This window comes from Stegastes partitus, unplaced genomic scaffold, assembly GCF_000690725.1.
Source record: "Stegastes partitus isolate 25-593 unplaced genomic scaffold, Stegastes_partitus-1.0.2 Scaffold2260, whole genome shotgun sequence".
Classification (NCBI taxonomy): Eukaryota; Metazoa; Chordata; class Actinopteri; family Pomacentridae; genus Stegastes; species Stegastes partitus.
The window spans coordinates 32,097-55,267 of record NW_007579991.1 but is presented as its reverse complement, the minus strand read 5'-3'; the positions used below and the strand labels follow the sequence as shown (position 1 = coordinate 55,267).

Sequence of the window (23,171 nt, the reverse complement as noted above, 5' to 3'; positions counted from 1 at the left end):
TAAACACGGAAATACTTTATTATCTATAGTATGTGCAGCCTCCATTTTTTCCCCCAGTGTTTGTAACATCTGTCGACACTTGGACACATGTTGGACTTGTTGATTCCACGTTTTTACACTTTTGTAAAATAAATAATCAAATAAATGTTGTTTTTTCCCCCCCTGATTTCTATCATTTTGTGTCATACTGAAAGAAGACATTTCTGAGTTCTCTCTCCTTCTTCATGGTTGTTCTGCTTCCACAGAGTTGCAGGACTTTATATTGCAGTGGAAACTGAGCCACAGTGAGGAAAAATTAGACAAACCGCTGAGAGCTTGGAGGGTTAGGGACGGATCAGTAAACCATCTGAATTGTGACACTCTGAAAATGCATTTGGTTTTTTTGTCCACAACAATAAAATCACCGTTACGTTGGAATGTTGTAAGTGTTGCAGGAGCTCTGGAAGCAGAGCATCACTGCACAAGAAGACACTTCAAGTGAAATGGAGATTAAATTTAAATCAGTTTTGAATTTTACAGAAGCAGACTCTGAACTTTTTGATCACACCTCGTATTTGAAGACTTGATCGATATCAGATCAATAAATTGCTAAATGATTCATTTAACAATGCTCGAAAGTGAGAAAATGGCGGCGCTGAAAGTCTATTTTTAGATCAATGCAGCGTGTTTCTGTTCAAATGCTTTACCAAAGTGAAAGCAGCACAAAATGAAATTAATATTAAAGTGATGTAACCTAAGTTCCAGTATTATCACTTATGCATAATCATGAAGGTGAGACTTTAACATTATGAGATGTGACTTGAATAGTTTATACATATTCGTATATTTTTTTTACTATTGAGAAACAAACCTGTCAGATGTGTTTGAGGTCAGCTGATTGATAATCAATAAGATTTCACAGCAGCTGTGGTTGTAGAAAAACTTAAGACCAATCAGGATTGTTGATCAGTCAGCTTGTTGATTAGTTACCTGCTTGTCAGCTGATAACGTCACCAAGGTAACGATGACGTCATCAGCTATGAGCAGGTAAATGCAGGTGAGTGAGCTCCTGAACCTGATCTCAGCTGAACCTCCTGCCAGTCTGCAGCTCTGAGGCCAACAGGGGTCAGAGGTCATCGGAGGGGGCGGAGTCTGAGAAGAGGTCGGGGTCAGGTGGTATAGCGAGTGAAGGCGGTCCAACTACTCGTCGTCATCATCGTCACCTTCGTCCTCGGCGTCTCTCTTCCTCTTCTCCCCTCGAACAGCTGTTCCGTCCTCATCTGACAAAACCACAAATTAACAGTTAGATACTTCAAATATTTCACATGAAACTGTTTCACAAACACAATGACACATAAATGAGTCGATAAGCAGTTATAAATAATAGGATAAAAACAAAAGGCTGACTAGAGAAAAAATACTGACACCAAAGATTGCTCTGTAATAAAAGAACAAAGTCCGAATATTATGAACAACTGTTCATGAAAAAATTCGGACATTTTGAAATAAATTTGATCTACTTCTATATGTGTAATTTTTTTTAGTTAAAATAAAAATAATAATCTGAATATTTTGAGAGTACAGTCTAACAACGGTCACATAATTTCAAGAAAAATACAATTATTTCAAGAATAAAGTAGTAATGTGTCAATAAAACACTGTACATTTACATTAAACAGTTTATCAAGTTCTACATGTGTAATAATGATTAACAAAGTACTGCTGCTCTGTGAGGAAGAACGATTTAAGCTTAAAGTTAAGAAACAATTTTTTTTATTATTTTAAGAAAAACTGCTGCAAAAAATTTAGTGTTTTGTGAGAATGAATGAAGAATAAAGCGGATAAACGCCGAGTGTTCTGCTCTTAGGAGAAACACTTGTTTAAACAAGTAGAACCTCCTCATGTTGTGTTTCTGAACAAAATGTTTCCTTTCATGACAAACCTCCATCCTCCTCTTCCTCCTCTTCGTCCTCCTCCTCTTCCACATAGTCGCCGTCGTCCTCTTCGTCCTGAAAGGAGGAAATACCATCAGGAAACTGTAAGCTGGATGAAGAGCGCCGCCCAGAGGTCACCAGTGGAACAACAACATGCAGACTCACCTGGATTCCCTCCTTCATCAGGTACGACAGGCCGACCTCATCCTCGTCTCCGTCGGAGCCCTCCTCGTCGTCCTCCTCATCGTCCTCGTCGTCATCAAGGTCTCCATGTGGACCGCCTTCATCGTCATCGTCTGGAACCAAACATCAAAATGTTTTACTGTAAATTTATCTCCTGTAGGATCCACTTTGTATTCCAGTACATTCATCCATCCATTAGAACTTGTGTGTCTAGAATCATCCATCCATCCATTATCTATACACCACTTAATCCTCATTAGGGTCGCTGGGGGGCTGGAGCCTATCCCAGCTGACTTAGGGCGAAGGCAGGGGACACCCTGGACAGGTCACCAGTCCATCGCAGGGCTACACTTAGAGACAGACAACCAAGCACACTCACATTCACACCTACGGACAATTTAGAATCACCAATTAAACTCAACATGTTCTTGGACCATGTGGGAGGAAGCTGGAGAACCTGGAGAGAACCCACGCTGCACGGGGAGAACATGCAAACTCCACACAGAAAGATTCCGGTGCCCCCACACACGAACCGGCAACCTTCTTGCTGCGAGGCAACAGTGCTAACCAACTGCGCCACCCTGCAGCCTCCCAGTACATTCAGTATTCAATAAATCAATCTAAAAATCCAGATTCCACTTTAAACATACAGATATATTTCTTATAGCAAAAAGTTCATCAGATTAGAGGTGGTCAAGAAGAAGTCTGATGATCTGATGGAATAATCCCAACATATATTGTTGTTGTTTGGGTCACTGTTTGCAGGTGTTTCTGTCTGTATTTCGGCTGTTTTTTGGGCTCACCGTTGTCTGTGTCTTGCGTTTTGATTGCTATTTTAAAGTCTCTATGTCGGCTTTTGAGTTGATGTTTGCAGGCAATTTTAATCATTGTGGGCGTTTTGGTCGGCGCTTGGTTTTGTATTAATATGTTTTTGTTTGGTTTTTTTAGTCAAGGTGTAAGTTAGCATTTGTGTGTGTTTCGGTCTGCGTTTGGGGAGGTGTTTGCAGGTTTTTTGGTCAGTGTGTTGTTTTTTTGGGTTGGTGTATACCGGCTTTTCAGTCAGTGTTTGCAGGTCTCTCAACCTGTATTGTGGCTGGTATTTTTGGACTCACCGTTATCGGCCTCGGAGTCGGGCACCTCATTGTCCTCCTGGTCGTATCCGTCCAGGTACGTAAGCTGTGGCAGCTGCTCAAACACGCCCTCTCTATAGTCGTCCAGCGTGGTGATCTCACAGCTGTATAGGTCCAAACTCTTCAGGTTCTTCAAGTTTTGCTGCAGGACGACACCACAGAACATCTCAGATAAACAGTCCAAACCGAAGCAGCGTCTTTAAAAGTCTCTGTCAAGTTGGAAAACTTCTGTTTGACCTGTACGCACAATCTGTTTTGGGCTGGTTTGTACTAGTAGGTAAGGAGAATAATTATTAGAGAAGTGTAAACATTTTGAAAGAAATTATGCATCTGAAAATATGTCTCTACTAGGGTGGCAAATTTTTAGTAATGTTCTTGTTGTGTTAATGAAGGGTGGTTTTGATTATATTAACTCTGCTTGGAGGTCTTTAACCTCCACATAAGTCAATGTCATGGTGCCTGTTGCGAGCTAAACTCCTACAATGCTCTTTGCTTGCCAACATGAACTGCCTATAGTCTGAGTGACACCTCCTCTGTTGTCTACTGTACTAAACAGTACGAGGCTCCATCCAGTGGAACAACCAGGTACTACAGCTAATCGTCAACACATTTTCTCACTGGATTGATTTTAATAATATTAACATTCAAGTCTGCAGTATTTAGTTAAAGCCATCAGGTCCGACGCTGCAGGTGTGATTGAAGGTGTTTCAGTTGCTCAGACCTACCAGCGCCTTGATGCTGCTCAGTTCTTTGATTTTATTCCCGCTCAGGTTCAGGTACGTCAGGTTTGGACATTTCTCTGCCAGTGTGTCCAAACCTCCTGCGATGGTGTTATCACTGACCTCCAGCTGAAACACAGCAAACACTCATTCTGACACGGCACAACAAAACAACACAATACAAACTCTACAGAAACAGTTTGCAGAAATAACCCCGCTCATGTATTTTGCTACATTGTTTTCCTTGTGTCATTGATTGCTGGTTCTGTCTTTAGGATGCTGGTTATTAAACAGTGCAGAATAACACACTGTAAGAATACAATAAATAATGATACTCAACTGAAAGTGTTTAGGTGCATTGAGTAGGATGTAATTAAAGTACTGAAATACTTATGCTTGGTTCATTACAGCTGCACCAATGTACACACAGTATTCTATAGATCAACTGACAGTTCAGTTTTAGGATGTTAGTAATGATTACTTTTATGAACTATTTTTTTCTATAATAAAAGGGGGGCTGTCCAGAGACACCTGGTGATGAGCACAGGTGAACTCACCTTGCGTAGTTTGGGCAGCGATGGCAGTTTGGCGAGCGAGCTGAGGCCGACGTTCACCATGCTGAGGATCTCCAGCTCTGTGTACTCATCCGTCAGACCTTCCACTTCCCCGTCACCTGAGCGACAGTTATCCACTACCAGCTCCGCCACCTGAACACAATACACCATGTGAGACGTCACCAACACAGACTGCAGCCCAACGCCACCGAAGCAGACATTAAATTAACCCAAATAACAGGATATGTAAATTATAAGTGAAGAGAAGGTACAATAGTCAATTCAGTCATTCAGTTCTGTGTCCAGCTGTTACTGATGGCTGCTGTAATAAAATGCTACAGTGAGGTTGTGCCTTTTCTTCTGCTTCCGTTTGTTAATACCTTGCTGTTAGTTTAAATATGCCCAAATATATGAAATAATCAAACTTAACATCAAAGCAAACAGCTGATAATCTGATCTGGGTGAATCAGTTTTTTTTTGTCTATAAAAAGTCCAAAATGACAAGTGTTTTGTCCAAATGTATTGAGTTTACTGTCATAGAGGAGGACAGAAACAGAAGATATTCACACCGGCGACCCGAGCTTTGGAAAACACTGCTCATCATTATTCTATTTTATAGACCAAACTGAAATCCAGAAAATTATTGTTAGAATGTTTAACCATAAAACAGTAAAAGAAGAATAAAACTGAAATCAGAGAATTGACTAGACTAGAGAACAAGTTGTTCAAAGTAACTAAACAGCCAGTAAAAACAATTTAAAGTAAGAAAACTATTCTAGTACAGTTTTTGTCCATTCAGTCTGCCTGAGCACAGAGGAACACATGAAAGCAGGTAGGCAAGACGAGGAGGGACCCATGTGACCTAAACACCTCTGATCAATCGATCAGGGTCAATACCACAGCTGTTTGTGTGACTGTGCGTCAACGTCGGTAAACGGCAGAGTCTCGGTAATGGAGGGAAACTGTGCTGACACTCCGAATAATCACCGCTTCATCAACCAAACTGAAAACAGCTCCGCTGTGTGCATGATCAGCAATTAGGTCCGCCTCAAACCAAACTCCACGTAAGATTTGTGTGATTTTAGAACCGCTGGACCAGAGCTGTACCACCAAGACCCAGTGGAATGGAGAAAGCAGCACGCTGAACCACTCTGCAAACTTTAAATCTGATCCGAATAACGAGTCGATGTTGGATTTAGAGTGGGCCGAACCGACCCGGAACACCTCAGGAAATGCATCAGACTTTTACAGGTGGTGGGGCAGACAACATTTCGGCTTGTAACTGCGTCGACTTAAAAGCTGTGGATTTTAAAATGGAGTCTGGCCACCAGTTTACGAGCATCGTGGAGCTTCTCCACCAAAACAGAGCCGTGTGGGCGGGAACAGCGGCCCAGCCTCCTCTTAACTTTACAGTCTGGATTAAGTGTGGCCGACGGAACTGCGTGCCCGATAAGATTTAAACAGCCTCTAATGGCGGAGGGGCAGAAAAGCACCGCGGTCTGTTCAAATAAAACTTTAAAGTGAGAAATTTTAGAATGGAGTTTGGCTTGAGGCGCCATCAGATTAGAAACATCTCAGAGCTCAGCTACCAAAACACAGCGGAGTGGGCGGGAACAGCAGCCTGAAGCACTAAAGTTTACAGTCCACCCTCAAAAAAGCGCCGATTCTGATCCAAGTGTGAGCCGAACAGAACTGTAATAGCTGAGAACATGTAAAATGTCTTTAAAGACGCTGCAGCACACTACCTTCGTTGGCTGTGTCCCAGTTAACTTAAAAGTTGGGGATTTACAAATGGAGTCTTGTCTAGGCATCGAGAATAACCAGCTATTCTACACTGAAGGTTAAAATACGAGTCCGCTCGGTCCTGCGGTCAACCGACGGCACTGAAACTAATTCAACCGAAAACGAGAAACCACGCGCGACTGTGCTTTCTCTTTAAGACCGAGCACAGCGCCGACCGTCAGCCCGGTAACCCGCCGCGGCTGTTAGCAGCCCGGTGCTCGTCCTGTTAGCTCGAATGCTAGCTGCTGGTGGCTCGCGCGAGTCTCTCTCTCCCCCACGAGCGGGCAATAAGTGAGAGCGCGAGACGGAGCACAGCTGCACGCGGCGGGCTGCTGGAGCACAGCGCACGTTCCTCCATGTTGGAGTCAAAGAGCTTTTGGAGACAAAATGTCGGACAGAGTAGCTCGGTTCGCTGCTGCCAAAGAAACTCGACGTCCGCTCCTACCGAGTGTTTCCAGCATCGTCATGTCGGCTGGACTCGGCATCCTCCACCAGTCCGTCCAGGAAATAACTAAACTCCGCGGCTAGAGTTACTCACCTCGGTGGGCTTTCTGTTCCTCAGCTCCAGGCTGATCCTCTTCTTCATGTCCATGTCGAAAGAAGGGCGGAAAAAACAAAGTATAACAAAGGAAAAGTGAAACGGTTTAGTGAGGCCCTCCTGCTCTGGTGGACATCAGCCGAGAACTAAACCTCCATGTTCGCTGCTGCCCGACCTCCACTCATAGGCCCCGCCCCCTGCTCATCAATATTCATATATTGTTGTATCACGGTTTCTCATTGGTCCACACGTGAGCCACTCAATAGGGCCCTCCCTATCATCTTATTATGTAGAATTTTTGTGAACGATTGGTTGGAGGTACAAAGGCGGTACTTTAAGGTAACCAATGAGAAGGTGAGAAGGAAACATTTAAACTCTACAGGCGCTCACTCTTTGTCCTTATTGGCGCCATATTTTACTGAAACCTTCAAGTTGTTTTTCATTCATAAAGTACAGTCAGCAGGTAAATACAGTTTATTACAGCATCTCTGTGTAAAATCACTTTAATGTCAAATGATTCTTAACTGCATCACTGTACAAACACTATTATTTCGAAGTAGAATATTTCCTTTGATGAACAATCAGAAACTAATCATTATAAAGACTATATTGAAAATTCAGGGTCAAAAGTAGAAACTCAAAGCATCCACCTGCGATCCCTTAAAATTAAAATGAGTACACCTGTGATTTCCAGTCAGTCTAACTGCACAAACATGGTTCTAAAATGAGCAGTGAACAGCAGAACTTTCTCAGTATTGGACCTATGAAATGTGACTATCTGCATGTCTGCATCATGACTCTTTATGGAGAAGAAAATAACTAGAGGATCTGCAAAATCTGACTGTGAGACTTCTGGAAGATGGAGAAGGATTCAGGAAGATCAGTGAGCAAATCAGTTAAACACAGATGAGACCAAGATAAATTAGCTGGGGTCAGATGGAGTCCAGCATGTTTGCTAAGAACCTGACCAGGACGACTACAGTGAATGCATAGTCCTGACAGTGAAGCATGGAGGTGATAGTGTGATGATATGGGGCTGCATGAGTGCAAAAAGTGTTGGGGTGATGACATTTATGGATGCAGTATGAATGTCTGTGGAAAAACCAAAATACTGGCTGACGAGATGAATCCCCATCTGCAGAAGATTGAAGAAAATGAATATTCCAGCTGAGAACCATCCAAAGAACGAAGTCGGTAGGATAAAACAAATTATCCTCACAACAAATTTAAAATATTAACATGAAATGATGAAGTCATTGCTGACAGTCCTCATGGTGCTGTGTTGCTTTATGTTGTGGAACTCTTGTTCTGTGGTTGTTTGCTGCGTAAATTAGCTGCTGGTTGACTCTCTGGCAGCAGAAATAAACTAAAATGAGTAAATAAAGAGGTTTTCTGTTGTTTTCACGCTGAGGACATGTTGAGCAGAACTGGACTCAGAGCAGTCTGCCCAGAAACTTTAATAAAGTCATTCAAATAATTACAACAAATCAAATCAAACAACAAAAAATATAAAGGTTCAATGGTGAAATACTGCAATGTTCAGGAACTGTAAAATCAATTTTTAAAAAAAAAATCTGCAAATTATTATTTTAGCTTATTTAAATACAGGAAAACAGTGTAATTCTACAGTAACATCTTGTAAAAATACTAATTAATGTTTGTACAAATACTTATTTTGGACCTTTTTTGTACAGTCAGCATGTAAATGATCGTTCTGTGATTTCACTAGCCATTATATGTTAGTTAACTGTAAAGATTTTTTAAATAAAAGTAAATTGTTGAAAAAAATCTTATAAATAAAACTGTTTAAAAGCATTTTTATAGTGTACATTTATTTTACAGCTGTGGTTACTTTGCAATAACTCCGTTTAAAAAAAAAAAAGATAAAAATAAAGTTTTAATCATTACAAGGAGGGCTCAGGTTACAGGATACAATAAAGACTTCATTTTATCACTCAGAAAAATAAAATACTGAAATTAAGGGCAATCAAACATAATAAAAATCATTGTTGAAATGTGTAAATAAAATTCTAATAGCTATAAAGTCTAAAGTTTTATAAAGAGTATTTTAAAGATAAAAACTGAATAAAGAATCTAATTTTACAGTTCAATGTTTACAAACTAGGAGAAAACAAAGATGCACAAGCAGCAGTGATTTATTTTTATTTTAATCATAAAAGTTTAATTTGAATAAACAACATGTTACAGAATTTTGGATCCTTTCAGTATAAAAAAGATAAAATATAAAACGTGATAAAAGATAGAAAGAAACCTGATGACAGAATAAATAATCTGACAGGTCAGAGAGGAATCACAGTGGACACAACATATGATGTAATCAAAAAGGGCTGAAAGTTTGGAAGATGATAAAAATAAATTATAAAGTGAAAAGGAAACCGTCCGACACAAAATAAAAAGACCAAAATAAAATAGAAAAAATGATGAGAGACATGATGATGGGCTTGTTTTTGGTAACAGCTGATTGTCAACATGTTTTCCAGCAGTCAAAGGCTCACTTCACCCAAATTATTCATTTTCTAGATAGATTAGTAACTGTATAGGGGGCGGGGCTTATGGCAGGCACTGCAACCAACCAGCAGAGGGCGATGTCAGCTCATCTGTCTGTATCAGCCACACAGAAATCTGCCACCCCAGACGAATAATAATAACAGGAATAATAATAATAGCAATAACTTGTATGAACTGGCTCTCTACTGTGTCACCCTGGCCGCTGGTATCCATGGGAACTGATATGAATGACAGCAGGGATGAGATGCTGCGATTGGCTGATTGTCTAAAACGACCAATGAGGTGCTACGGTGTGTTTGTTAACACCTGCGAGGGGGAGAATGTGGGCGGAGCTTATCAGTACTGACTGTACATGATGTCGGGTGTCAGTTTTCAGGTGTCAGTCTTCAGGCATCAGATATCAGTTGTCAGGTATTGCTCCGCCACAGGTGTGTGTGTCAGAGTGCGTGTTCTCGCGGTGGCAGCGTGTGCAGCACCTGGTCGAGCAGCTGCAGCGCTCGATGCAGGTGAACCTCCAGCCAGCAGGGCGTGTCCTTGATGCTCTGCCGCGGGTAGTCGCAGCCCCACCCCTTCACGAAGCTCAGCCGCACAATGCACAACCTGCGCAGGTCGTCCACGCCCAGACCTGCCACCGAGCGAACACCTGGGGGAGGGGAACACGCAATAAAGCATGGGACAGGTTTATGCTCAGGTGTACAAGTTTACAATTTATATATTAAGATTAAGCACTTAGAGTGTTAATAATTAACTTATCCTGACTAATTCAAATTTACATTTTATTCAACTGTTTCTGACTAACTTTATATATATGTAAAGTTGCATTAGACATTGTATATTAAATGTTTTAACTGTTTTTTTTCTGACATTTTGGGATGTTGACTGTTTTGCAGGCTTAGGATAATTTCCACCTGTTGTTCTACAAAGATGAACAATATGGTTATTTATATTTGAACTGTGGAAAAGGCCACTATGAAGGTTAGAACATAAAGATGTTGAGTGTGTGTTAGAAAATAAAGAAAAACCAGCAGATGTTTGATCAGACTGTATGAAATGTTTCCTGCCTTGTTCAGCCACGTGGGAACATCACTGTGCAACCTGCAGCAGCAGGAACCTGGACTGATGTTGACACACATTAAAATCCTCTGTTCTCTTTATAGGAGATACTGTTTTACCTACTGAGTGCTGGAAGCTACAGCTGCTCTGTGATTAATTCTCTGAACTCGAGGAAGAACTCAGAGGAACAAAGACTCAACCACATCAAACACAGAGTGGAACATCAGAGTACAGGTGAGGAGACGTGTCTGTAATGTAACATAACATGTCATGTTTGATTTTGTAATTAGACGACATCGTGTAGCTGTGGTTACGTTCAATCATTTGTCCTAAAGACCCTGCAGGACTTCACAGATCAATAATCACTATTTGTGTCTGATTGTCTCAACATTCAAAACTTGAGCTGAATCTTCAAATATAGAGACACTTGTTACTGAATATGAGACGTTGAACTCAGTTCAAATATATTTATTGTCCCTCAGGAGGCAGTTTAACCCCCTGAACTCCAGCAGCAGTTTCTGTCTTATCTTTTCTCAATATGGGCTCATTTTTCCCGCAATCTAAAGTCCTGCAGCTCTGTGGAAACAGAACAACCATGAAGAAGGAGAGAGAACTCAGCAATGTCTTCTGTCACTGAGACACAATTAGAATGAAACAAATCAGAGAAAGAGACATTTCTTTGATTAGTCATTTAAAAAAAACTATAATCAACATGTTTCCAAGTGTCCACCAACACTAGAAAAAAATCAACACATACTACAGATATTTCACTATGTTCATGTTTACAGCCTCTTTACTCTGCACATCAACTGTAGAGAGATGTTTCACCATGCTGAATGTGTCTTCCAACAACTTGCTCCCTGTTGAGCCATGCTGCATTTATTTTATTGATATAGGTTAGATCTTCCTCTCAGTCTCTCGTCATCTCGTCTCTGCTTTGTTAAAACACTGCCAGCACTTCACCTGGAAACTCTCTGAATTTTTCACTGTTGGCTACAGTTGAGTCTGTCCTGGAGAATCAGCTGGAACCAGGAGGGAAGAAGTTTTTGGTTTTTATAGAATCTGGTTTTCAGAAACGTTTTATTTTTGGAGAATTGTATTATGTACTAACATCTGTCCAGCAGGTGGTGCTCCTCTTTCTGACAGATTCCCTACGTGTATACTGTATTATGCTGATTTCAGGTGATACTTACTGGCAGCAGGTGAAATTCCTCCCAAACTGTTCTGACCAGGGATCGAACTGACAACAGCCGGCTGAGTCTCTACAGCTGCCTGAGCTGCTACTGCCTGCTGCTGCATCTGTCTGTGGCACTGTCGCAGGTCAAACACCTGCAGCGAGACGGGTGACACAAAGGCAGATGACAGTTTTTATGTTTCCTTCAGTGTCTCAGCAACACACAGTTCAGCTTCTTCGTTGTGTAAACTCTAAACACACTGAGGATGAAAAACAGAGCTGCTGTTCACACTGACTCACCTTGATGTAAGCTCCAGGGTAGATCTTATGAACTCCATCACCTGGCGCTCGGCCCGCCTCCCGGTCCAGATAGAAGCTCTGGACAAATACTGAGTGGTCGCTAAGGCAACGCATCCAGATGTCTCCTTCCCCCCGACACTCCAGCTGCACCCCCCGACCGATGTGGAGCCTAAAGGACACCAACACTCGCTTTAAATATAATTCCAGCCGAGATACAGCTTCTCCTGCTGGTCAGACTGAGCCGATTGGTTCAGACTGGGCGGACTGATCACCTGGCGCGGTGGCTGGCAGCGGTTCGGTGGACGTTGCTCAGCTGCCCCAAACAGAACCGATCTCCACCTGAAGGATCCACATAACCGTCCACGGTCACCAGAGGACAGCTGGACTGGACCTTGAACATCTCACCCACCTGAACGTCCAACTCGAAGTAGGAGATGGAGCACCAGAACTCTGGACCTGCAGGACAAACACAGACATGAGGCCAAGGACAGACAGAGGAGAACGTCTGAGGACAGGTGTCTCACCTGGATGGTTGGACACCGGCTGAGGATACGGAGCAGTGCTGTGATGCTGCGACCCTGAAGGAAAACACACACTCAGTGCTACAGCAGCCACACAGTACTACATAAATCGCAGTAATTCTTCACTGATGTTAGTCATCACATGATGTCATACAGAAGTGTGTGTTGGGGGCGTGGTGATGATGATGTAGCGGCGCCTGCTGCTGGTGGCTCCGCCCACTGTGCTGAGGTCCTGCAGGGCTATAGGGGGCGTGGCTATTACCTGACCAGGTGACTGCAGAGACACAAGACACACATCAGGTATCTGTTAGATAATACTACTGATACAATAACAGACATTAGTACTAATACAAGTAGTCCTACTGCTCCTGGAAGCATTTATACTACTAGTATAACTGCCATTACTGCTACAGTTACTATTGCTGCAAATGGCTGTACAGATGTAGTACTGATCCAGTACCAGGTTTGGGGGGGCCACTGTACTCGGGGCTCTGCTGGTGGGGAGAGGCGGCGGCTGAAGGGTGAGGAGGGTGAGGTGGGTTCAGGTGAGGCGGGGGGGTCCGGTTACCATGGTTGTGAGGGGGGGCGATTTGCAGGAGCCCGGGGCCATCAGGAGCCCCGCCCACCCCCCCGCTGACACCCCCGGCAGGTGTGATGGAGCTGCTACCTGCAGAGACACAGCAGCATTAACGCACCCGAACACCTGAACTCACCGCTCTGAGAGGCTGACACTCCACACTGACCTGGAGGAGACAGAGGCATGCTGGGATACATGCTGCCAGGGCGGGGCTGGCTGTAGGGGTCTGTGTGGGGGGGCAGGTCGATCTGCAGACAGTCCTGCATGAACTCCTCCTTTATCAGAGACTGAGGACCTGAAAGAAGACGGGGAGGGCGGAGGGGGGGACTGTCATCATCTTTAGATGATATTCAACTGAACTCAGAGCATCTGTTAAACTGAACCTACTTATCTACAGACACTACAGTTTCCAGGTGTTCCCTAAATGCCTCAAAGTCATTAGTAGATGTTGCAGTTTCCAGATTTTCCCTAAACGCCTCACAGACAGTGAAGCCTCTGTTCTCCATCAGTTACTGCAGCAGCTGAGAGACCAAGCATTAGGTAGAACAGAGTCACACAAGGAGTTCTGATGTCACATTTGCCTGAAACTAGGTGAGTTTATCTGACACAGGCAACACTGAAAACAGACCTGAACCTCGACTCTCACCTTGGCAGAGAAAACAGTCAAAATTATAAAGAAGGAAGAAAATAAAAATAACGTGAAAAATGTGAAAAAGTCTGAATTATTAAAAAAATAATAAATAAAAATTCTGACTAAAAGTCAGAAAATCAAGAAAAGTCTAATAGAAGTAAAGAAAAAAGTTTTTGGTAAAATTTTTGAGGAAAAAAATAAAAATTTGGATTTCTTTTTAAAAATATGAGATAAAAAGTCAAAGTCAAAGGGGAAAAAGTAAACCACAAAGAAACTGATTTTGCAATGTGATGGATCATGATTGATGTTTGATTAACTGTGCAGCTACAATTCTACAATTCTACCATTTCATTTAGCAGAAGCTTTTATCCAAAGCGACGTACATCTGAGAGCAGATAGAACACAAGCTCAACCAGTAAACTATCACAACCAGCTGAAGCCTTTTAGTGTCACATTTTTGTGTATCTGGGATGAATTCCAGCTTCAGTCTGGTACAATGAAGTGATGAGTAACTGAAGGAGGATTAATGAAGTCTGAGAGCAGCAACACAAAGCTTCACTTTGAGCAGCGATGTTCTGTTGAGCTCCACAGAACCTTCAAATCCAGGAACTACGCTTTGCCTTTAGATGTTCTGTTGGTGTTCCTGATGTGTTCTCAGAGTGCTGCGACAGAAATAACACTCAGACTAAACACAGTGACTGTTTCTGTTTCAGAGGACAGACTGAAACACAAACACTGCTCAGAGCTGCTGCTGTGGTTCCATCAGAGCTGCAGGAACCACAACAGACATCCAGCCTTCAGTGGACCGTCAGCTTCAGACTGAAACGCAGGTAAATATGCAGCCGCATGTTCTGCAGTTCCAGGTTCTGCCTCTGGAGGCACTATGACAGTATAAGTCATCTTTACTGTGGACCGATCAGACATGAGCACTGATGTGACTGCAGAAGGTCTGTTCCAGATGTGTTCCAGGTGTGTGTCAGGTGTGTATCCAGTGTTACCTGTGGCGGCGGGCGACGCCACCCTCTCGTAGTGGTAGGGGTTGACACACACACTGTCGTATTTGAGGTCGAAGGCAAATTGACAGAACTTGACGTGTTTGAGTTCATTCTTATGGAGGTCGGGCCAACGCCACAGACGGGCGTAGATCACATGAGGGAAACCTTTCCTGCCTGCGACCTGCACAGGTGAGACAAACCGGCAAGTCAGACAGACAGACAGACAAAAAGGTCAGACAGACAGACAGTTGAGTCAGACAGACATACTGACCGACAGGTGAGACAGAAACATCCGTTTTGGAAATTTAAATATACTCTGTGAGAACAAACTGAGTCATGGAGAGCAGAGGTAACCATGGAAACACTGTGGGTGTCTTTGTGTGTGTGTGTGTGTGTGTGTGTGCGTACGTGCGTGCTCGGTGTGTGTGTCAGAGTTACATCATGAGGACAAACCACCATGATGACATCATGTCTGACCTCAGCTGCACAAAGTCCTGCTCTGTCTGCTGCACTTTAAACATGTTACTGAGAACATGGAGCAGATGATCGATCCGTGTTCTCTGTAACACGTTTAGACTGTCTGATCTGTGTTCACTGTAACACGTTTACAGTATCTGCTATTAACAATTCGTATTGTTGTTGTTGTTGTTGTTGTTGTGTGTTTTAAAGTCAAAACATATTGATGAGTGATATTTAAGCCTGATGTTTTTTATCTGATAGTCAACAGCAGCTCAGTATCTGCAGCTGTTCTGAAGTTTTTGCGTAAAACTGAAGCATCCTATTTCTGTCTTGGAGTGAAAACAATAAGGTCAGAAATATCAAATTAAAGTTTAAACTCAGAATGAAACTGGCCTTTGATGACGCAGTGTGTCGGTAATATGGAAGTTTAATCGCCCTTAATGTGTGTTGGCTGTAGTGCAGTGTGTTGTGTGTTCACAGGTGAAGGGCAGGATAACACACTGCAGACACAACATGGACACACACTGCATCAGTCTGCAGCCTGAATCTGACAGACCTCCAGAAGAACCAGTTTAACTCTGCAGCTTGTCTGTTCTACTGTTCTGAAATTGTCCTTTTACTGGAACCATTGTGTACAATCCTGCTGAATTTGATTTATCCTGCTTATTCATCCTGAAAAAGCTCTTTGTGATCTTTGCTCTCAGTAAGAGTTTTATAAAATCTGTTTCTGTTTCCTGACGTTACCGTGTTCACTCACAAACTGCATCCAAACCTCAGAACAAAACACAATCAATCAAGTTTTTCAGTTTGACTGCAAACTTTCCAAACACAGAAAACACGTCAGACTTCATTTCTGCAAAATGATGCACAAAACATGTGGAATATTTCCACCTGATGACACATTCAGGAACAACTTCTGTGGTTTGAATCCAGGCAGACAGAAAATAAAGAAGTGTTTATCTCTTCATCTGTTAAAGAGCTGGAAGCACAAAAACCTGCAGACAGAAAAGACACTAAGGAGAAAAATGAAATGTGATACTAAGCTTATTTCAGGAGGTAAACAGCAGTCAGTCACAACTAAAGCAAATATATTGATGTTAAATCTTCAATTTATCAACTAAGACTAGAGATATGAAGTACAAACATTGTCTTACTGAACCTAAGCCATGAGAAAAGAGCAAAATGATGTGATAAAAAGTCAAATATGTGACTTATTAAGTTGAAATCATGACAGAGATGAAAGATAAAAGGAACATAAGTTATCACAACTAACTTTTCTGTGCTTTTTGCCTCTCTCTAAATTAGAATCCTTTAAGCTCAATTTCAGCAGAAAAGTGGAACTCTCTGAACAAACTGGCTCACAGAACATTTGTCTCCTTCTGTCTCTGTGAACCTGGTTCTGACCAAAATCCTGGAACCACATGTGGAGCCTCAGAAAGTCCCACACAGAGAACCAGAGTCTGAGGAACCCTCAGCGGTCCTCACAGAGACACGTGTTCACACACAAACACACACTCCGTCTGGTTTCACTTTGCTCCACCCACTTCCTGTGATCCAGACAAAACAACACGACAGCTTCCTCCTCCTCACCCAGAGGAGGAGGAGGAGGAGGAGGATGCTCATCAGAACAGCCTAGAACCTCCTTCACAAACCCTGGACTCCACACAGATCTCCTTATGTACTCCTGGAGGCTCCCTAAGAACAGTCGGCCCCTGTCCAAAATCTCAGAGTGAAAGCCATCATCTTTTAAGGACTGACTAAACCATCAGAGTCATTAAAATGGCCTTAGGAACCACTAAAAACTCATCCGGTACACCTACAATCTCTTCAAAATAAACAGAAGAGTTGTTAATAACCATGTGGATTACTGTTTTCCTGTAAAACTTCATTCAAACATTCTAGAGCCTCCTTGAGAACCCGTGGACTTCACAGGAAACCCTTTAGTACTGAAGTACTTCTGGGAGTTCCTTAAGAACATCTTAAACCTGTCCAGAAACCTCAGACCTAAAACATTTACTTAATAATTAACTGTTGTCCTTTAAGGCCACAACATTCTCCAGAGAACCTCCTGGAACCTTTTCAGAAACTAGTGAACCTTCTTGGGAACCAGTGGACAATACAATGATCTCCTGAAGAACATTTTGAATCTGCGCTAAAATCTCCTCCCCCAAGCCATTACCCAGCCACAGCTGTCTCATGAAGACCCCTGGAACCCTTTAAAGAAGAAGTGAAACCATCAGAGCTGTTCCTCTGAAATCCTGAGATGATTCTACTGGTTCCTTAAAAAGGCTCTAAGTGGTGGAGCTGCTGGGGTTCTCAGAGGAGCTCAGCTGGAACTTAAAAGGCTCTGATGTGGGTCTGATGGCTCCTGCTACAGACTTATCCATGCTTACGTCTTCTGGTCTGATAATTACTGTGACAGTGAGACACACCCAGTCTGCTGCTACACACCATGTTATTATCAGAGACACATGGAACCTAGAACCCAGCAAGTAACACCTGAACCTCAGGAGAACACACATGTAAACTCACCTGTGATCAGGTGGAACTGGGCAAAGTTCATTTACACAATAAAAAGCTCAGTCTGCCAGACTTGTTATTCACCTGGTTACCTGTTCTGACATCTGACTCCACTGTGTCCCTGTAGAGTTCTACCTGCAGCCTAAGGCCACATCAGCCTTCCAAGAACCCCTCAACCTTTTCAAGAACCAGTAAAACCATTTCAAGGACAGTTAGAAGTTCATCAGAGCTGTTCTCAACCTAACAAGTAAATACTCATTTATCCTTCAGGAATCTCTCCATAAAACCTAATCCAAGACCCCAAACCACCTCTGGACCTTATCGGGATCCTACTAAAGTAAAAGGAACCCTTCTTTGGAACCACAAAGCCCTCTCCAGTGCACCTTGAACCTCTTAAAGGTTCTCTGAAGCATTCTAAATCACTGTTCATCTGTTTTCTAGTAAAACTTCATTAGAACAGACTGGAACATCTTTGAGAACCCCTGGAATCTCCGAGGATCTGCTTAAGTAGCCCTGGAAGTACCTTAAGAACATTCTGAACCTGTGTCAAAAACCTTCAGACCTAAAGGTATCATCCTTCAAGGCCAATGGCAGCCACAACAGGTTCCTGAGAACCCCCTGAAACCTTTTTAAGAACCATGTCAAGTATCTTCAGATGTTCAGCTCCTAATTCTTACAAACATCTCTGAAAACTTAATTTAGAATCCCAAAGCCCTTAAGAATCCTCTGGATTATGCCAATCCTGTTCAAGAACTAGGATTCTTCCTTTGAACCACACAACTCCCTGAGTAAACTTATGAAGTGTTTTTAGAAACCACAGAACCATCTCCAGTCTATATAACTTCTTCAAGATGCCCTGAAATGTTTTTAAGAATACATAAACCCCTTCAACCACAATTGTTTTTCAATAAAACCTCATTAGAACGACCTGAGACCTTCTGAATAATCCACTGAAACTACAAGGATTTCCAGAAGAACATTATAAACCTGTCCAAAGACCTCAGACCCAAAGCCATCATCCTCTAAGGCCACGGCTGTCTCTTAAGCACCCCTGGAAACTTTTCAAGAACCAGTGAAAGCACCAGAGCTGTTCCTCTAATTCCGCTCTGAAATTGTCCTTGTCAGGTTCTGAAGGTTTTTACTGGCATTTATCAGTAGGAATTTCAGAGGTAGGAACACTTGTTTGGAACCACAAAACCCCTCCGTATACATCTAGAACCTCTTCAAGAACCTCTGCAGTGCTCTTAAGAACCCTCAAAGCATTTTAATAACCAACTGGATTATCTTTTTTCAAATACAACTCCATGAAGCATTTCTGAGAACCACTGGAGTTCACATGGATCAGTTTAAGTCCTCCTGAAAAACTCCTTCAGAACATTTTGAACCCAGTGGAACCTTCTAGTCGTCCTACCTGCAGCCGTCCGTCCAGCGTTCTCTGGATGGTGACACACTTGCTGGGATGGACTCCGTTGGTGGTGACGGCGGTGATGAGTGAGTCCAGCTCGTCCTTCTTCTCCTTCAGCTTCTTCACCAGGCTCTCGATGGCGCGTTTGGCGAAGCCCTCGTTTTCGCCGCCCTGCCGGTGACACATGAGGCTGTGGACGATGCTGAGGCAGGCGTCGGCGCTGCTGGGGGCGGAGCCAAGCACCGACATGCTCACCTGATGGAGGATGGACAGAACCAACATCACATTTCTCTGCTGATGTTTTCAGTGTAAAATGCGTTCAAAGTCACAAAGTTAAATCTGTGAATATCACAGTGTTTTTGTTACGTTTTTCAAGTCAAACTATTGATCCAGAAAATAACAGCAGGTTAATCAATAACCAATCAATAATATTTGTGACTCAGAAACACTGAACATCGAAATATCAAAAGTTGAATTCTAAATCAGCTGCAGCATGTTGTCACTTATCAGCTAGAATGTTATGTTCCACAAATGTTCTGAGAAAGTTCTGCAAGTCCCAATTTTTTCAGTGAGACATTTTTGTTTAGGTCTCAGAATGTTTTTTTTTTTTTTTAAATTTTATTCAGGACAACTAAAGTTCTAAGTAATGTTCTAAAACGTTTCGTACTAACACTGCTCGGCCATGATGCTCTAACGTTCTGAAACTGAATGTTGCACTGAGAACATTCCTACGTTGTTATCATCAAACATTGTGGGAACGTCTTATAAATTCTACAATGGGCTCCCTCAACATCATCCCCTAATCTTCCTCAGAACATCGCAGGAAGAATGTTCCACCTTTGTTAATACATCACATTAGAGTAACGTCAGAATGTTCTGATATGTGATGCCTCAATGACATCTTAACGATTTCCACAAGTTTCATGAAGAACATCCTTCATCCTTCATCCTTCATCACTTGGAAATTGTTTTTATAAGGAAGGTTCTATAATATGTTCCCTCAACCAAAAGCAAAATGTTCTACCTTTGCTATATCACAGTACAGACACATTTTAAAAACGTTCTGTCATCTGAGGCCTCGATAATGTTTAGAAAATGTTTTCTGAAAGTTGCACTGAGAACATCATTCTTTTGTTATCATTAGAAAAACATTTTACATAAGAATGTTCTAAAATGTGTTTCTCAACGACATTCTCAAAGGAACATTGCAGCTAAATGTTCCATCTTTGTTAATATATCATGTTACATGATCACATACAGGAACATTTTATAAATATCATGACAGGTCTCGACAACCAAAACCCTCTTTTGTCATCATAGAGCATAATCTATGATTCTGAGAACCTTGTCCCGACGTTCTCTGAACATTGCAGCTAAAAGTCTAAAAGTGCCCCATAGGAACGATATTGAAATGATAAATATTCTTAAGACGTTCTTTAAACATTAGATTACTACTTTAAAACACAGTTAGAACTTGTAGGTAACGTTAGCAGATGTTGTAGGAACGTTCTCTGTTTGTGACATGCTGACAAATCCATAAAAACATCCCATGAGTCCATATCAGAAAGTGTAATATAATATTGATTTCATGGTGTTTCTGAAGAATAAAATCCGTAAAATTCTCAAAATTAGAATTTGCTGCAGCTTTTGATGTGAATATTTGCTGGTTTCTCAGTTTACTGACAGTAAACTCAACATTTCTGAGTTTTAGGATGTGAATCTGTTTATGACAACTTTCTGACATTTTTGCACAGAATAATGAACCTGTCAGACGTATTGATTATGAGGATAAAAGTTGGTTTCAGAGGTTTTTCTGAGTTGACTTGTGAAACAAAATAAAAGAGTTTCTATCAGAGACTGCTGCAGAGCCCCATAGGCTCCCAGTTCACCATATGACAGTTAGTTTATGATATTTCCATTGATTGATGATTATTATTTGTACGGTCTGTGCAGTTTTACATATGGGAAATTAAAATCTGATGTGAACAATCCAGTATAAATCCAAGATAAACATAACATATCTTAATAATGGAACAAGTTTCACTAAAATTAAAACGATGAAACAGATGTTCGATCACGAAGAAAACAAGATAAAAACCTTCAGGTTCGTTCTGCCTTCAGAATGTACAGCAGAGCAGGCGGAGGCCTCGGGCTCCATGCAAGGATTTCAGATGGAGGTTCTGTTGCTGCTGTGGCCCCTGATATCACGGAGTCATTGTGTTCTGATTATTGATCAGAAGATACAGGTAGAGCGACTTTCAATAAATGATCAGAATCAATGCAACGTTAAGACGATGTGAACGGGACCACTGACGATCAGTGTTTCATACTGTAGCATTAAAGCTAAAAAATCTGCAGCAGGTGACCAAGTCAGAGTTAAAAATCAGGGTTCATCCATAATGTTGTCTGTCTGGCTTTAAATTGGAACTTTTTAAAATGGACTTTGGTGTGATGAAGGTTCAGTCAAACGCTGTGACAAATACGTTTTTTAAATAATATTTTCTGGATGAATTAATCAGTTTGTTCTCTAAGATGTCAGAAAAAGCTGAAAACATACATCAGTGTTCCCCAAAGTCCAAGTTGATAAACATCTTGTTTTATCCACAACCCAATATCTGGTCCTACCAGACCCTATACAAAAAAAAATCTAATTTAAATCCAGACAGAGAGCGATATGCATGAATCCTGAGCTTTAATAAAAACTGTCTAAATTCTGTTTGCAGCTTCTTCGATGTGAATGTTTTTTGCTTTCTTTCCTCCTCTATGACAGTTAACTGAATATCAAACAAGACATTTAAGGAAACAGTGATCCACATGTTTCACCATTTTAGAGATCAAACAGCTGTTTGGTTCCTCCAGAGAATCATCCAGAGCGAAATAATGGTTCGCTGTGGTTCTACTCATCATAAAGCCAACAAAATGTTTACACGCAGAACCCTGCTGAACAGGCAGCTTATAATTAACATAAAAAGAGCACCTGAAACGAAACCCTGCAGTCCTCTGAGACCTACCTGCCCCTGCAGACCTACACTGGAACATAAAGGAACCTGTGAGGAACACTGGAGGGAACCACACTGTACATATTACATGTACATATAGCAGTCTGCATTAATGTTCAAAGTGCTGAACAAACTGTCCACAAAAAAAACCGGAGACAGACAGACAGACAGACAGACAGACAGGCATGACATCCTGTGAACCTTCATTAATTTCTGATCAGACGAATAAACTGTCAATAACATGACGTCACCGTGATTGATCAGTGACGTCACTAGCCGCTGACAGACTGTCTGTCTGCCTGCCTGTCTGTCTTTCTGTCTCTCCGTCTGTCTGTCTGTCTCTCCGTCCGTGTGAAGCTCCAACTGTCTCCGCTGCATCAACAGTTGTCCTGATAAAAAGCTCCGGAGTCTCAGCAGGCAGCCGCAGCTTCACTCACCGGGACTCGGCGCTCTCCGCTCGGCTGAGATCCGCTGCTGCTGTCGGTGGGACCGGAGCTCGGTGTGTCGGTGTGTCCTCCGTCTGATCCAGACGGTCTGAGTCTCACCGGGAGGAGGAGGGGGAGGATGGTGAGGTGGGGGGGTCACAGACAGCCAGACATAACAGGAAGTCTGGTTCCTCTGGGCCTTACGACAATAAGAGTACATGCAAAATAAACTTCGGGAACTCCTCTTTCTTATTTTTATTCTTCTGCAGCTTCTTACATTTTACATCATTACATTCATTCTTGACGTCGAACAAACTTGGGTGAGACGCGCCACTTAAGAACACATATTCTATTTTATTTAATTAAAAAATAAAATATATTTTGTAATTATTTATTTGTGTTTTTTATTAAACATATATACATATAAAATATATAAATATATTTTAATATAGTTTCGTTTAAAAACATAGAATATTTTAAAATATATTTATATATTTTAAACATATTGTTTCTCGAAGAATATATATATTTTATCTTTTTTGAAAAAAGAAAACCTGTTCTTGGTGTACTTATGTATGTTTTCATTTTTGTCTTCTTGTGACTATTTTGGCACTTTTCCCCTCTGCTGCTGGATCACTGCAGATTTCACCACAGTGGGATTAATGGAGGATTATGTCATCTTATCTGATGTTGGGTGTCTTACCTTGGTTCACCCTGACATGAACAACAACTCTAATAACAAGAAGAAAGAAACGAGTGTTTAC

The 23,171-nt window shown here is 41.9% G+C and overlaps 2 protein-coding genes across 2 annotated transcripts; both read right to left on the bottom strand.

Annotated features, from left to right (window-relative positions):
* Positions 1 to 311: 311 nt before the first annotated feature.
* LOC103374508 (acidic leucine-rich nuclear phosphoprotein 32 family member E-like) lies at positions 312 to 6,999 on the bottom strand. Its single transcript, XM_008304599.1, has 7 exons — positions 6,820 to 6,999; positions 4,503 to 4,652; positions 3,952 to 4,074; positions 3,209 to 3,368; positions 2,079 to 2,209; positions 1,922 to 1,988; positions 312 to 1,259 (listed from the first exon to the last, which is right to left on the bottom strand). The coding sequence occupies exons 1-7, from the start codon at positions 6,871 to 6,873 to the stop codon at positions 1,180 to 1,182; spliced, it is 765 nt and encodes a 254-aa protein (XP_008302821.1). The 5' UTR covers positions 6,874 to 6,999; the 3' UTR covers positions 312 to 1,179.
* Positions 7,000 to 8,976: 1,977 nt separating this feature from the next.
* On the bottom strand, positions 8,977 to 22,536 carry LOC103374507 (mothers against decapentaplegic homolog 4-like). The gene is made up of 11 exons (XM_008304598.1): positions 22,420 to 22,536; positions 18,990 to 19,238; positions 14,603 to 14,780; positions 13,140 to 13,268; positions 12,857 to 13,063; positions 12,551 to 12,670; positions 12,400 to 12,453; positions 12,148 to 12,331; positions 11,876 to 12,044; positions 11,595 to 11,730; positions 8,977 to 9,991 (listed from the first exon to the last, which is right to left on the bottom strand). Exons 2-11 carry the CDS (start codon positions 19,230 to 19,232, stop codon positions 9,786 to 9,788), a joined length of 1,626 nt encoding a protein of 541 aa, XP_008302820.1. The 5' UTR covers positions 19,233 to 19,238; positions 22,420 to 22,536; the 3' UTR covers positions 8,977 to 9,785.
* Between the last annotated feature and the right edge of the window lie 635 nt (positions 22,537 to 23,171).